The sequence below is a fragment of the Amblyraja radiata genome, chromosome 29 (assembly GCF_010909765.2).
Source record: "Amblyraja radiata isolate CabotCenter1 chromosome 29, sAmbRad1.1.pri, whole genome shotgun sequence".
Taxonomy (NCBI): domain Eukaryota; kingdom Metazoa; phylum Chordata; class Chondrichthyes; order Rajiformes; family Rajidae; genus Amblyraja; species Amblyraja radiata.
The window spans coordinates 27,823,024-27,839,906 of NC_045984.1; the positions used below are offsets into that span (position 1 = coordinate 27,823,024).

The following is a 16,883-nucleotide window of genomic DNA, read 5'->3' on the forward strand; positions in this document are numbered from 1 at the left end:
GGATTCCCTCAAGTTTTTTTTAATGTGGATTTGTATCAAGTTGCATCGTTTCAGGTTTCACATTTGGAATCTATTTTGGAGCTGGGTTCAGCTGGAGGTCCACGGAAGTTGGAAGAATTCTGCTTACTGGGAATAAAGACCAGAGGCAGAGCAGCACGGACACTTCCCGTTTCTCGGGCGTGCACGCTGGCACTAACTCACGGCGATTCATACTTACTCACACACACGTGGACATATGCCAGTGTGATCGAATTTTATGCACGGGCAACTCATAATGTCGAAGAAGGGTCTCGACACGAAACGTTACCCATTCCTTCTCTCCAGAGATGCTGCCTGTCCAGCTCTGTTACTCCAGCATTTTGTGTCTATTTGCAAGTTCAGAGTTAAATAAAAAAAACACAGAGTGCAGAGCAACTCAGCGGCCACCAATCCAAGACAGGTGCTGAGGTGCGGGAAAAAAAATATGCCTGCCGACCGGAATGGTTCCGGGGCGCGCTGAGCAGCAGGCACCGGAGCCGCTGCAACCACACTTTTAGATGCGGGAAAAAAGAAATTCCGACCACGGGCCGGATGAATGCGGGGAAAAAGAAATCGGCCTGCGGGCCGGATGATTTCGGGTTACGGGCTGCATTCGGGCCGACAGCCGTAGGTGGCCGACCCCTGCATTACATTGCATACTTTTCCAGACCTGCAAATTCACAATCCAGAATGTGGTGGGAAATGACTTTCATTGCAGCTGTCTCGAGGGTGACGTTGAACTTCCTGTTCACTTTAATTCCCCATCCCACTCCCACTCTGACCCATCTGTCTGTGCCTCCTATACTATCACAGTGTGTTCCAATGTATGCTTGAGGTATAGAACTTTTTATTTGGGCATATTGAGGTCATGTGGACTATATTGGTTCTACAACTTCAAGTAACTTGATTTCTCCATCTGTAAAATAAGCTCCACTTTTATTTGCTCTCTCTGCAAGTAGAGCACAGCCTAACATGTGGGAGGAAAGAACTGCAGATCCTGGTTTAAATCGAAGGAAGACACAAAATACTGGAGTAACTCGGCGGGACAGGCAGCATTTCTGGAGAGAAGGAATGGGTGACGTTTAGGGTCGAAACCCTTCTCCAGACTGACCTGTGGGATCTGCCCTGCTCTGCATTTTGCAACTCCCTCGTACTTTTGTCAGTTTTCCCACTCTGTAACTGCTCTCATTGACTAGGTAACCTTGAGCTTATCCTCGTGGTAATTTTGGTTTTACCCAATTGGAGACATTCCTTCCTCTACCCTCCCTATAATTTTATGAGCTCCTTTTGTCTCCTTTGCAATTATGATGCAGATCTCTGACCTGAAACATTAACTTGTTTCCCTTCCCACATATGCTAACTGACCTGCTAATTATTAGCAGCATTTTTCTGTTTTTGTTTTGTATTTCCAACATTGGCAGCCTTTTAAAAATCCCTTTTGTGAAAATCAAATTATTATTGATGGAGGGAGAAAAATGTTGACTTGCCTATTATGTTGCATCTGATTAAAAATGTAAATGATTGTTTGACAGAATTGATTAGTTGTAACTGTTAAATACATCAGTTTGGCATACCACTATATTTCTTATGGAGTACAAGAGCAGAGTCTAGTCAGGCTGAGACTTCCCTTTCTTCTGGTTCCCAGCATCAGTTTAGATCTGGGCTAGAATTTGAGATTTTATTGATTTCACTTCCAGCTTTGCTGGCATTCAAAGGTTATAGAATTAGCTTATTGTTTCCCAGGTCCTTTTGAAACTTTGTCATATCTGAAGAAGGGTCCTGATCTGTCATCTGTCCATTTCTCTCCACAGATGCTGCCTGTCCTGTTGAGTTGCTCCAGCATTTGTTGTTTACTGTCTCATACTATTGGATTCCAGGTGGAGGACTAGCAAAATGGCCTGGTTGGAGATGCCTAAATGCAGATACCATGTGGATGGTGGACTAGGCCAGCAAGATTATTTGGTCTAGATGATGATTATAGAAAGTATATTAGTAAGCACCTAAAATTAAAAATTGTGATCAATTGAAGTTAAGAATTAATCCTACAGTGAGTTGGAAAGAATTATTTGAGGAAAAACACCTCTTGTTTAGTTAAGTAGGGTAATATCTTGGTGCTATTGACGTTCACATGAAGGGCAATATCAGTTAGAATCTCCTAAAATGAAAGGGTTTAGAGACGGTTTTAATTATGTCAAATCAACTTGGATGCCATTTTTTAAAATGCCAAATTTCCCTGAATTTACTTCTCTACCAATTAAGAACAGGCCAGGGGCTTCTGTGGAAACAGAAACATTTAACATTTTCGATTGAAGAATCTTCTTCAGAATTCTATTATGACTGTCCCAATAAGCGGCCCCTGACTTAAAAAATTAACTTTTTGTTTCCACAGATGTTGCCTGATCTGCTAAGTTTGTACAGCATTTAAAACTTTATTTCGCGTTTCCAACATCTGTATTTTTGAATTTTTATTTTTGAAAAGTCATTTTTTAAATACTGTGAAGTGTACTTTAAACAGTACTGTGAATATTTTAGACGGATAGCTAAGACCAGACAGAAAATGTGAATATTTTAGTAACTGTGCTGGAACGTCGTTTGAGGAGAAGCATAATATTGCCCAAAGGAAAATGAGGTTATGGGGATGGGGAAGTCGGGGGAGAGAGAGAGTTTGTTGGAGAGGCAACAACCCTACTAGATGCACCACTGTGTTGCTCTCTAACACTATACCTGTTTATAAAGTAATTTAATTATTTATGAAGTCATAAGAATTTTAGCATTAAAAAAATATATATAAGCGGTGATTCAGCTTGATATGACCAAAGTCTGAGGACATATTAATATTTTTTATAACTGACCAGATTGAAACTGGTCAATAGTCAGGTTCTGTTTGACTTGGATTAGGTAGCCAGACTTTATATCACATTTCTTTCGCGAAAAGAATAATAATAATAAATCAGGATTTTGTTGCGCCAATCCAACATTTTTATTTCACTACAGATTTTTTTTTCTCTGGAGCAAATTGAACAATATTACTATTTGGTTTTCAATGGAAACTATTTTTACTAAGCCAATATGTTAAATTATAATTTTCAGATATGTGAAGCTATTGTTGTATAGAGGTGTCTAAAATGATCGCTTTTAAGTTCATTCATTAACAGTCCTGTTAAGTATTAAGGATGTTAAGGATTTGAGTATAGGAGCAGGGAGGCTCTACTGCAGTTGTACAGGGTCTTCAGGGCTCTCGCTTAACCTTTTTCCCCTGTTGCCAGCCGGACAACCTTGGCAGCTTTTTAGGGTGCCAAATGACAGTTTAGGTGGTCATTTAAGATGGCTTGCATGACGCGTGCTCGGACAAAGTGCGAAGTTACCAGTTGTAATTATGCTCAATGAAGCATTCACACATTATTTCTGCTTCAAATAAAGTCACAAACTAACATATTCACCAATCAAGACATGATATATACCTCAATGACATGCAGCAAAATTATAATATGGTATCTCAACTCTTTTTACACATTGCAATTAATGCAATTTTTATTATTTCTTTCCACTTCCAAACAAAAATGTGGTTGGATTATTCAGCGAATGATCAACCTGTGTCAATAAATCCTGGACCTTGATAACATATATGCTTAACCATGCACACTACAGATTGATGCAAGCATGTTTTCTGTGAAGGACCGAAAATTATCATGACATCGTTATTGCTATTGGTACAGAAACACTCTCGCTTCCCACATAATTTATCCACAACAAAATATACAGGTTGCAAGGAATTTTCTAAAGGCATTTTATGATAATAGCTGTTAAAACTGACTATACCCATCTGACACTAACTAACAAGAGATGGCCAAAGGACATAAATGCAGCAAATGTTTGGCAATATATTTAAAGGTGTCAAGACGCCACATTACCGGACAATCAGATTAGATGTGTGTGGCAATGAAGATACCCAGTTTGTAAGCACCATTTAAAAAAAAATTTGTTGATAAATGCTTTTTCCATCATTCCCACTTCAGAATTAACGTTAAAATTTCAACTGAAATATCTCCTGACCAAATTTGTGATGTATATGACTGACTGTAGAAGTAAAACCTGGATAAATCCAACGTTTAGTTGTGAATGTTGCTCATTAAATAACTACAGGACTGATACTCCATATTAAGAGCATTGATTTACCATTAAAATGAATTCTGTAATAACGTGTCAGTGACAATCGAACACTGCGATTTTAATGTTTCACGTGTTCACAATTTAATTAATCCATCTTTATGGATTAAAACAAATAAAAACATTGGGAATTAAAACATATTTGATCGCATTCTGTTATCAAACATAGTCAATGTTAGCTCTGAAGACATTTCCAGCACAATGGGGTGGGGTGGGGTGGGGGGGTGGGGGGGGGGGGGGGGGGGGTGTGTGAATCGGTGCAGGATGGATAGATGGCAGTGGTGGGGGTGGGGGGGGGGGGGGGTGGTTGAGAAGGCAATCGGTGCAGATTGGATGGATTGAGGCAGGGGAATTAGTGCGTGTTGGTTGGAGTAGGTAAGATTTTGAGGGGAGAGCGCGGGGGATGACAGTGGGGTTGAATGGGGGGGGGGGGGTCTGTGCAGGATGGATGGGAGGAGCAGTGCAGGATGGATGGGAAGGGGGGTCAATACAGGATGAATTGGGGGACCAGTGTAGGATTGATGGGGAGTGGCAGGAGAATCAATGCGAGGTGGCTAGGGAGATCAGTGCAGGATTAATAGATAGTGGGGGGGGGGGGGGGGGAGTGGGGAGCACGGGATGTCAGTGAGGACTGAATAGAGGCAGGAATGGGGATCAGTGCAGGATGGAGAGGAGGGGTCTCGGGATAAGAGGAGTGGAGGGGGCGTACGAGAGGGAGAGAGAGAGAGGAAGGGGCAGAGGAGGTGGGAAGGAAGGCCAGCGCTCCTCAGACAACATCTATCGGGCATGGAAATCGCAACCAAAATATGGAGGGGCCCGCGGACAGAATATCTTGGCGGCCGCGCGCGCATGCGCACACTCACACACACACGCGCGAGGCTTCTGTGAACGGTAATTTCAGCTCAATCCAGCGCTAAATGCAGCTCAATGCCTGTCTCACCTACAGCCCTGTCTCAATTGGTTAACCTGGTGGGACACGCAGAGTGAGCTGGGTTTTGCGCTGGCTGTGGGTCTAGGGGCACCGCGCCCATCTGACTCCCGACGCCTCTGGCCACCCCCGGGCGTGTGGAGGCTCTCGGGTGGGTGGGGGGGATGGTCCAGTGGCGGTTTGGCAGCGATTGCAGCGCCGGAGAGCCGGGATCGATCCGGCTGCGGTGCAGGGCTGCCGAGAGTGTTTTGGCACGTCTCCCTCCTCCAATCATCACCCCCCCCCCCCCCCCCCCCCCCCCCCACTCTACGTCCGCCTCTGACCGACACCTCCCTCCTCCAAAGGTTTGTTTTGAAAGCGCCGTTATCAGGCCGTGCGGGGTGCGGGAGGAGGAGGAGATGGAGCCGCTGCTGCTGTGCGGGGCCCGTCATTCGCTCCGACCCTCCGTCAAGCCACACTTTCCCACAACCGTCGCCGACACAATACGTCACGTTCCTTTTCTCCAGAGATGCTGCAGGACCCGCGGAGTTACTCCAGTTTTTTGTGTCTATCTTCGGTATAAACCAAGTTGCCAAGCCGGGCAAAATGACTCGCCATTTAGGTTGCCCGGCGGCACTTTGAGTGGTCAGTGGCGCCTGGGCAACCGTTAATTTCGAGCCCTGGTCTTGTTGAGACCACACCTGGTGTATTGCGTACAGTTTTGGTCTCCTAATCTGAGGAAAGACATTCTTGCCATAGAGGGAGTACCGAGAAGGTTCACCAGACTGATTCCTGGGATGGCAGGACTTTCATATGAAGAAAGACTGGATAGACTCTGCTAGTACACGCTAGAATTTAGAAGATTGAGGGGGGATCTTATAGAAACTTACAAAATTCTTAAGGGGTTGGACAGGCTAGATGCAGGAAGATTATTCCCGAAGTTGGGGAAGTCCAGAACTAGGGGTCACAGTTTAAGAATAAGATGGAAGTCTTTTAGGACCGAGATGACAAAATCATTTTTTACACAGAGTGGTGAATCTGTGTAATTCTCTGCCACAGAAGGTAGTTGAGGCCAGTTCATTGGCTATATTTAAGAGGGAGTTAGATGTGGCCCTTGTGGCTAAAGGGATCAGGGGGTATGGAGAGAAGGCAGGGATGGGATACTGAGTTGGATGATCAGCCATGATCATATTGAATGGCGGTGCAGGCTCGAAGGGCCGAATGGCCTACTCCTGCACCTATTTTCTATGTTTCTATGATCTCTTGCTGATTTACAAACGTACACAATCCTCAGAACTATTAAAGATGAGACGTCTTAAAAGCTTCTTCGAGACATTGATAGGTGGAGACATTTGTCACTCACGACAAATTAAATGCAGACTAATTCCGCTGATTTTTTTTATAACAGCATAGATAATTCTCCTGTGTTTAAACATTGCAGAAGAATTTCTTGCTTTAATTTGAGTTTCTTTCTTTCCATAGAGTTGGACAGTCATGTCCAATGAGCAGAATATATATGAACATTCTCACCAGTGCTATGGCTTTAGCAGAGCAACCAAGTGGGAATCTTCTGTTGAGTTCATTTCTAGGAGTTGCGCTGAGATTGCAGAGTTACAAATTATCCTTTGTTCACTCCAAATTCAAACGCTGTTTCAAACAATGGAGACATAAGAGACTACAGATAATGAAATGTTGAGCAAAAAGCTGACTCGCTCGAGGAACAGCGAGCCAGGCAGCATCTGTGATGGAAATGGACAGATAACATTTCAGGCCAGGACCCTTCTTCAGACTGAAGGAGTAAAGTGGCAAAAGCTGGTAGAAAGTGGTGAGGGAAAGGAGTGGAAATAGAGCTGATACGTGAGAAGTGGATCTAGGTAAGGTTAATTGGCAGATGAATTGGGTGAAGAAGGTAAGGGTGGAGATGATTACCAAGACTAGAGATTTGGGTAGTTGATGAAAGGACAGAGGAGGTGGTGGAGAGTACGGCATGGGAAAAGTGAAAAGAAAGGCCCAAGTTATCTACAAAGTAGTATTGGTGTAAATTGTTGGGAGTGTGCTGTAGAAATACTAAAATTCAATGAGATTGCAAGCTTATCTTTTCTCTTGAGATTCTGTGTCTGCACCTTATTTGGCATACATGATGGAGTGTGGTAGGAAACATGAAACTAAATTTTAAATTGCCAGATTAAAACAAAAAAAAGGTGTGTGTGATATCAATTGTATCCTTAATAGATCAAAATTTTCATCAAGTTGATGCTTAGTAAAATATTGCTTCATTTGAATAGTTCTAAGGCCATTAATAAAATGTGAGGTTGTATTTCCAATTCTTTTATTCTGGAGTAGCAGTAGTATTTTGTATTTATGAACATGTAAAAAGATTTTTTAGCTCCATGGTAAATGAGCCATCAAACAGTGGAAGTGTAAATTAATAATAATAATAATAAATTTTATTTATGGGCGCCTTTCAAGAGTCTCAAGGACACCTTACAAAAATTTAGCAGGTAGAGGAAAAACATGTAAGGGGAATGAAATAAATAGTAGAGACATGACTAGTACACAAAGTAAAGACAGAATACAATTCAAAACACAATATGAGGCAATTAATGCACAGATGAAAAGGGAGGGGGACGTGGGGCAAAGGATAGGCAGAGGTGAAGAGATGGGTCTTGAGGCGGGACTGGAAGATGGTGAGGGACACGGAATTGCGGATCAGTTGGGGGAGGGAGTTCCAGAGCCTGGGAGCTGCCCTGGAGAAGGCTCTGTCCCCAAAACTGCTGAGGTTGGACTTGTGGATGGAGAGGAGACCGGCTGATGTGGATCTGAGGGACCGTGAGGGTTGGTAGGGGGAGAGGAGGTCAGTGAGATATGGGGGGGCCAGATGGTGGAGGGCTTTGTAGGTGAGGGTCAGGATTTTGTAGGTGATCCGGTGGGAGATGGGAAGCCAGTGAAGTTGTTTGAGGACTGGAGTGATGTGATGCCAGGATTTGGTGTGGGTGATGAGTCGGGCGGCTGCGTTCTGGACCAGTTGGAGTCGGTTGATGTAGGTGGAGCTGATGGCAAGGAGAAGTGAGTTGCAATAGTCCAGTCGGGAGGAGATGAAGGCATGGATGAGTCTTTCAGCAGCGGGAGGTGTGAGAGAGGGTCTGAGTTTGGCGATGTTGCGGAGATGAAAGAAGGAGGTTTTAATGACATGGCGGATGTGAGGCTCAAGGGAGAGGGTGGAATCAAAGATCACGCCAAGGTTGCGGGCCTTGGGAGATGGGGAGACAGTGGTGCCGTCGATGGTGAGAGGGGTTATTGATTTTGCTGAGTGTGGCTTTGGAGCCTATGAGGAGGAATTCTGTCTTATCGCTGTTGAGTTTGAGGAAGTTATGTTGCATCCAGGTTTTTATAGCTGACAAACAGGAGTTGATATGAGAGAGGGGGGGGTTGTGGGGGGATTTGGTGCCGAGGTAGATCTGGGTGTCATCGGCGTAACAGTGGAAGTCCAGGTTGAAGTGGCGGAGTATCTGACCAAGGGGGAGGATGTAGATGATGAAGAGGAGGGGGCCGAGTACGGAGCTTTGGGGAACGCCTTGAGTGACTGTGGCTGTAGCAGAGGTGTGGTTGTGGAGAGAGATGAAGTGGGATCTGTTGGAAAGGTAGGAACGGAGCCAGCTGAGTGCCGAGCCTTCAATGCCGAGGTCTTTGAGTCTGGTGAGCAGGATGTTGTGGTTCACTGTATCGAAGGCTGCGCTCAGGTCGAGGAGGATGAGGATGTTGAGGGAACCAGTGTCAGCAGAGGTGAGGAGGTCGTTGAGGACTTTGAGGAGAGCAGTTTCTGTGCTATGGAGGGGGCGAAAGCCAGATTGGAGGGGTTCAAGTAGGTTATACGCAAGGAGGTGGGAATGAAGTTGTGACGCAACGATACGCTCCTGGGTTTTTGAAAGAAAGGGAAGGTTTGAGATTGGGCGGTAGTTAATGAGAGAGGACATTGTACATGTGTAATAAAGAAATTGTACATGTGTAACAAAGAAGGAAATACGTCAGACATGAGCAACTGCAAATACTGGTTTATCTAAAAAGACACTAAGTGATGGAGTAACTCAGCGGGTCAGGCAGCATCTTTGGAGGACATGAATAGGTCTCCAGAGATGCTGCCTAACCCACATTCAGACTCATTGTAGTAGGGGGGAGAATGCTGGAAAAGAGGCGGAACAGGATAAAGCCAGGCAAGTGATGGGGGATACAGATGATGCCAGTGATTGATTGGGCAAAGACCAGAGATGAAAAGACAAAAGGCTGTAAGATGAGAACAGGGGTGTGAAATGTGAAGCTAGAGGAAGGAATATGGCAAGAAGGGGAGGGGGGTTGGGGTAAGCAGAAAAGGGGTTGGATTGTGGGGAAAATGGGTTGTACATCCAAGTAGGGCACATGAGAGGGGGGGGGTTGTTGGTTAGTTAACTAAAATTGGAGAATTCAATCTTCATGTGGTGGCCTCACTCTGCCAGTGGAGGAAGTCCAGGACAGAAAAGTCAGTAGGAGAATGGAAAAGAAGTAAAATGGTTAGCAACTGGGAGATCCATCAGGCCTTGGTGGACTGAGCGTAAGCATTCACCTAGTATATGTTTGGTCTTGCCGATATAAAGGAGGCCATGTCATGAGCACCAAATGCAGTAGATGGGGTTAGAGGAGGTGCATGTGAACCCCTGTATCACCAGATAGGGCTGTTGGGGTCTCGGGATGGTTGTGTGGGAGGAGGTGTAGGCACACATGTTACATCTCATGCGGTTGCCGGGAAAGGTACCTGGGAAGGGGGTGGTTGGATGGGGAGGGATGAGTGAACCAAGGAGGTTTGAAGGGAGTGGAAAGGGGTGGGGATAGAAACATGTGACTGGTGGTGGGATTACATGGGAAGCGACGGAAATTTTATAGAATGATGACCTGGATGTAGAGGTGGGTGGGGTGAAAGGTACAGACCAGAGTCTTTGTTCCTTCAAGAGGTAGGGGAACCAAAGATTGAGGACAAATACTTTGTTCAGAGTTCCTTGTTATTCTAAACCATACATTCAGTTTTCAATTCTCTAGTTAAAGTTAGAGAATTTACAGCAGTGACTTCTCTTTTCAACATTAGACTGTTGTCTCCAGATATGTCTTTTTTTTTCTCGGTTTCATTTTGTATCTGTGTGCAGCTGTTTGGTTGTATTGTTCAAAATTGGCATGTGTTTCCACCAAGACTACTACCACCCAACTTCACCATGTCACCTCTTCCAAGGTGCTTGTATCATCACAACATTTTAGAATGCTTGACCAACCATTCAGTACTGTTCAGGCAGAAATTACCTTTAAATAAAAACACTAAAACTCCAATAATCTGGTATCCAGTTGTTCAGAAATCCTGTCAGTTTGGCACCTAGCCACTCATTAGTATCTGCTACTGAATAAATTTATTCTGGTCCAATCCACAACTTGCACTGCTGCAAACACAAAATAAATTACAGATTTAGTTACAAAATGCTGCAGCAACTCAGTGGCTCAAACAACATCTCTGGAGATAAAAAAATAGGTGATGTCGGGACTCTTCTTCAGACTTAAAGTAGGGGTTGGATGTGATGTGAATAGCTGGAGGCGAGAAAAGACCAGGACCAATCAGGGCTGGCCACAAAAGACCTCGGGTAGGGTGGTGCCCTGTTTGGCCCATTGTTGGTTAGAGAAGATGTCATCTCAAGGAGGATACAATGTAATGAACTGTGGAATTGGTAACTGAAACAACTGAACCACCCTACCAAGAACTAGAGAGCAGTCCCGAGCTACTACCTACCTCTTTGGAGATCCTCGGACTATCTTTGATCAGACTTTACTGTACTTTACCATGCACTAAACGTTATTTCTTTTATCATGTATTAGTACACAGTGGTTGGCTTGATTGTAATCATGTATTGTCTTTCCGCTGACTGATTAGCATGCAACAAAATCTTTTCTCTATACCTCGGTAAACGTTACAATAAACTGAACTCAAACTCCTGTGGTTGCAGGGTAAAGTACCTGGGGAGGTGGTGGTTTAGGTGGGAAGGGATGAGTGAACCAAGGAATTGTTAAGGGCTTGGACAAGTTCAAGAATAAGGAGTAAGCAATTTAGAACGGAGACGAGGAAACACTTTTTCTCACAGAGAGTGGTGAGTCTGTGGAATTCTCTGCCTCAGAGGGGGGTGGAAGCAGGTTCTCTGGATGCTTTCAAGAGAGAGCTAGATAGGGTTTTTAAAAATAGCGGTGGGGATATGGGGAGAAGGCAGGAACGGGGTACTGATTGGGGATGATCAGCCATGATCACATTGAATGGCGGTGCTGGCTCGAAGGGCCGAATGGCATACTCCTGCACCTATTGTCTATAATTGTGGAGGGAGCATTCTCTGCGGAAGGCAGAAAGAGGCTGAGATAGGAAGATGTGATTAATGGTTGGATCATGTAGGAGGTGTCGGAAATGTTTTTGGTATAAACCAGCATCTGCATTTCTTTGTTTCCACAAATTGCAGAGTGTTTACTTTGAACATTCTCTTAGTTTTCTTTTCCTAGTCAAAACCTTGCTCCATTTCCTGCTCTCTTTATAGTCACCGGGCTCTGCTTCCCATGCATCCTTTAAACTCACCAGTTCCTATTTACCATGCTCCTTTTAATTCACTGGGTTCTGCTTCTCACACTCCATTTGAAACTCATTGAGTTCAGTGCATTATATAATTGTGAAATGAGTTTAAAAATGAAAAGTGAAATGTGTGTTGGTGTTTTGATAGGAATAATTTTCAATAGACTGGAAAATCTCCTAGTCTGTCACTATCAAAGTCTTGTGATTATTGCAGTGTGCAATATAATATTGCAGTGTTGTAGTGCAGTATTATTACTGTTTAAGGAAGAGTGAAATTATTTCCTGTGGTTGCTGTTGCAAACTTTGTTCCATGGCTCTCAACTTCATTCCTTTCCCTGGTCTGCAAGTGAACAAGATTGTTCACGAGTAGATGTTATATGATCTTGAGTTGAATTTTGAGCCATTGTCCATGTCATCTTCATCAATATTGGTCATTTTCATCTACAGCACCTCTGCCTTGTTCATTCTGAAGTCAAAACCTTGATCCATGTTTTTACCTCAACTTTGCTATTCCAATGCACTCTTCGTTCTAGTTTCTATAAACAAAGTTATCTAAAACTTCACTGCTGAGGACCTAACGTACCAATTCCTGTTAAGCAATTCTTCTGCTTGCTGATCTATTGTGATTCCTAGTTAAGTAATTCTCATAGGTGACGATTTGGGTTAGGACTCTTCTTTCTAATGCTGTTCACAGATGCTGCTTTGTTACTTTGGCACTTTGTCTTTTTTTTGTAAACTAGCATCTGGAGTTCCTTATTTCTACTACTTGGAAGTAATTATCATCCTATTTTCAAATCCCTGTCTGACTTTGCGCCGACTACCTCTGTAATTCCTCAACACTATGACCTCCTGTGCCTCCACCATCTGTAACAGTGACAAAGCATTTTGCCTATCACCTGAGTAACTGTTTGCTCACATTCCCCTACCTGCCATTTGTTAAGGCTGCTCTGAAATGGAAAAAAATATCAATACCAACCTCATTCATAAAGAACTGTTTAAAATCATGGCAGTCTTTTAAGGAAACAACAGTCAATGTACTGGCTACTGACACGCACCAAATTCCAGATAGAAGGTACACATGGCTCCAGAAAAAATTGCAAGATGCAAATTACTCAGCGTGTGATTTTGGCCATGAACCCCAACAAGGAAGGCATCTTCTCAGCTTGCCTATTAAGATTTGTTGTAGGAGTCACCTCACTTCCTACTTCATATCTCAGAAAGTTATCAAGTAGATTGACTAACTAGACATGACACAAAAGTGTGACGCTTTTCATTTCATATGGGGGGAAAAAAACGTTATTGCTGTACTTTTAGAAGAACAGCTGGAAATAAGAACTTTGGTTATGAATGAACATCCAAGAAAAATAGTTGGGAGATATTCAAAACTATTAGGGTATTGATCAGGCAAAGATATTATGTCTGATCAGTTGTAAGTTTAGTTTGATGCAAAATTGTTTGTAAAGGATTAAGGAATAGGTCAGTTTTTAAAAGGAATAGAGAAAAATAAGTAGAAAAAAATAATTACTGGAAATTGAGGGCAAAGGCCAAGACTGAATTCATTTAGACTCTACATAAGGTTTAGAATAGAAGTATTTGTGCTCCACATATCCCACAAGACATTCAAATAGGAGTATTATTCATAGGCTTGCATTGGCCTCTAGCCATTTTCTCTGTTCTGTCATTATCTTGTTGCTGGAGTGCAGAGATTGCATGACTTCATGCTGGCTTCAATTGAATTTGCAAAGAATCGTGAATTTTGCTTAGGTTTTGATATTTGTTGGTTGTTTTTGTTTAGTAAGAACCTGGAGTTAACTCTGGTTCATTTTTGTGGATGATATTGTAATACCTAGGAATTGATATGGAAACTATGTAGACACAAAATGCTGTAATAACTCGGCGGGACAGGCAGCATCTCTGAGAGAACGAATGGGTGACGTTTCGGGTCAAGGCCCTTCTTCAGACTGATTACTGGTAACTATGTCATCCGTAATATATTAGACCCTGGTCTTGTGGATGTGGAAGATAAAATGGAGGAACAAGGAACTGCAGATGCTGGTTTACGACAAAGTGCTGGAGTGGAGAATAGGTGACGTCTCGGGTCAGGACCCTTCTTCAAACTGAATGGGGGGGTGATGAGAGAGCTGGAAGAGAAAAGGGGTAGACAAAGGGGTGAGATTTAAAAAAACAAAAAGTATGAGATAAGGATGGAGGAGTTGTAAATTCTGAATCCAAAGGATGAAATGTAGGTGATTGGACAGTGTGTGTGTGAGTCCAGATGGGGCACCGAGAAGATGGGGGGGTGGGGGTGGGTAGAGAATCTTTGGAAGGGGGGGATGAATATGAGACAGAGGATTACATGCACCATCTCTAACCTTGCTCACAGCATCCATTGTTATATCGGCAAAATCAAATGTAGACTCTGCAACTGTTGCCGAACACTTGCACTTGGTCCGTCAAGGCCTACTGGATCTCCTGGTTGCTAACCATTCTCCACTTGAGTAGCTTACAGCCCAATGCTACGAACACTGAATATCCCAGTTTTATATATCTAATCCCCCCCCTTTTCCCACCCATCTCTTGTCTGCATTTATTAATTTATTGTTCTACTGTTTTTTGAATATCTTTTGAGAGTGCATTTTTTTGTATTCAAAACATCTACATGCCTACTGAATGCTGTTTTTGATCAACCCATTATGATAATGGGCAGAAGTTAATTTGCTTAATTTCCTTTTTAATGTACTTTATTGTGTTCTTTTTTACAGCTTTATGAACTGAACAGTGACCCAAGAAGGAAAGAATTTTTGGATGATCTTTTCAGTTTCATGCAGAAGAGAGGTAAAAGTGTCAAACCTAGTACCGTCCTCTGCCTCCATCATATCCCCCACCAACTCCCTCATCATGACTAATTTTCTCCTCTTCCGAGGACAATAATTCCATAATTTGTTGGCAGCTTGCTTAAACTTCATAAGATATTTATTCATGTGCAAATCTAGCCAGTAAGAGCTGGTAGGCTGTTCAACTATATTAGGGGTTGTGTGGGGGGAGTGAATATATCTTTAATTATTATCTACTTGTGGGACCTTGGAAGCGGAAACTGATTAACATGCCACCTTACCCATTGTGTTTGACATTGAATTGTACAAAACAGAGGATTGGTATAATTTTGAAGCAATGTTTTGCAACATAATAAGTGATATTGGGAAATTCATTTATTATCTTAAGAATTTTATGGAAAATCCTACACGAGCCATAAAATTATTAAATCTGCTTCATTTGCAAAATTCCCACATAAAAATAAGAAAGTGATCCTTACAATCAATAGCCCATTCTTTAATGCAGGTAACTTATCCTTTATAAAATGCTACCATTGGACTTTTTGGTGAGGTGGGGGACAGTGGCGTGGTGAGAACTGCTAATTGATTACATTTGTTTCATTTTCAACGTGTAGACGTTGTTTTCTCTATAAAGTACAATGTTCTGATGCTTTGCGATTTCAAAACAAAATCTTAGGAAAAGTTTCTGTAAATTATCTTATGTAGGTTTGGGAAACCAGCATTCATGAATCAGTTCCACTCAATTTTTGATTAAAAGTTATATTTTGTAGCCTGGTACAGATTTATTTAATCCAGTTTTGCCACATTCTCGGAATATACTGCTATTATGTGGCAGAGAGGTGGAATAGCACAAACATTAACGGAACATTCAAGGATATTAGACGATGAATTCGAATTAAAAGAATAATATAAAAGCAGCCAGAATTTCTTAGTGTTAAACTGTTAAACAAATTTCCAATTCCTATCTAAATTTCTTATGGATTTGTTTGCAGTGTTTGGGTATCAGATTGGTATTGGACAGGTGTACTAGGGTACAATGAAAAACTTTGTTTTGCATACTATCCAGGAAAATCATGCTATATATTGGTGAATCAGATAGTGGAAAACAGAGTACAGAATATTGTACCACAGCTACACAGAAAGTCCAGATAGATAAAGGTACCAAGGCTGCAACAAGGTGGATTGGAAGATGGAAAATGAATCATGCTTCCCGACCACATTTTGCATGTCTTCTCTTTTATACTCTTGGGATTAAGTCTTCATTTTTTTTTTTTTCAAAATATGTCTATTATCTGTTTACTGTGCTAGAAGTTTATAATCAAAATCTATTGTATATAGAGATTTGTTTTAGGGAATTTGTATTGGGAAAATGATGACACATTATAACAAGTGCTAAGTTTGTGTAGGTGGCATAACCTTTGTTTCAACAGAGGTTAATGTTCTTGGATAGTGCTTGTTTTCATCTAATGATGAAATATTCAAATAAATATTCAAATGATCTGTGGAATATATTTCAGAATTAGTGGAAATATACCTAGCTGAAGCTAAGAACTTTATTCTGCTTATAAACTAATTCTGTACCCTAACTGCAGTGGCTCATAAATGCCTGATAATTTCATTTTTTTGTGGGGTTTTGATAGAAATCTTAATATAGTTATTTTATATAATATACATCCTTTTATTCTGAGTCTTTGCCCTCTGATTCTAGACTCTCCCATTACTGGAATCATCTTCTAAGGGTCCATTCTATCTAGGCCTTTCATTATCTGGTAGGTTTCAATGAGATCCCCCTTCATGCATCTAAACTCAAGCGAGTACAGGCCAAAAGCCTTCAAACACTCCTCGTATGTAAACCCAATTATTCTCGTAAATCTCCTCTGGACCCTCTCCAAAACCAGGATATCTTTTCTTGGATATGGGTCCAAAACGGCTCACTATATTCCAAATGTGGCCTCACCAGTGCCATATAAACCACTCAGGATTACATCCTTGCAATAGCACCAAATAGCTTTTTCTATTTGTCACATTGGGCTGCGATCCTTCCTTGGAGCTTAAGATGTAAACATTTTGTATGGTTGATTTTTTTTTAAAATTGCAATGATTTAGCAATGCATTGTAGCTTTAACTCTTGATTGTTGACTCGTGAATGCTGCTGGAATTATCAGTAGGGGTGGCCATCTATTAAAACTGCTTAAGAAGCTCGTCAACATGGTCAGCTTATAAAGGAGAATGCTCACTTAGCCAAATAGCTATAGACCTGGCTTTATCCATGGGACGTGTTTCAGCAAGATTCAACATTTTCAAATATAAAGGAGTGGGTAAATGTGCAGGGCCCATG

At 42.2% G+C, this 16,883-nt stretch overlaps 1 protein-coding gene across 2 annotated transcripts in view; it reads left to right on the plus strand.

Moving 5' to 3' along the window:
* The window catches only part of arid3a (AT-rich interaction domain 3A), a 51,662-nt gene that overhangs the window by 15,004 nt on the left and 19,775 nt on the right, over positions 1–16,883 (plus strand). For both annotated transcript variants that reach the window (XM_033047035.1, XM_033047034.1), the window contains exon 2: positions 14,474–14,546. In XM_033047035.1, coding sequence (XP_032902926.1) covers positions 14,474–14,546 — 73 coding nt within the window. The remainder of the gene's footprint in view (positions 1–14,473; positions 14,547–16,883) is intronic.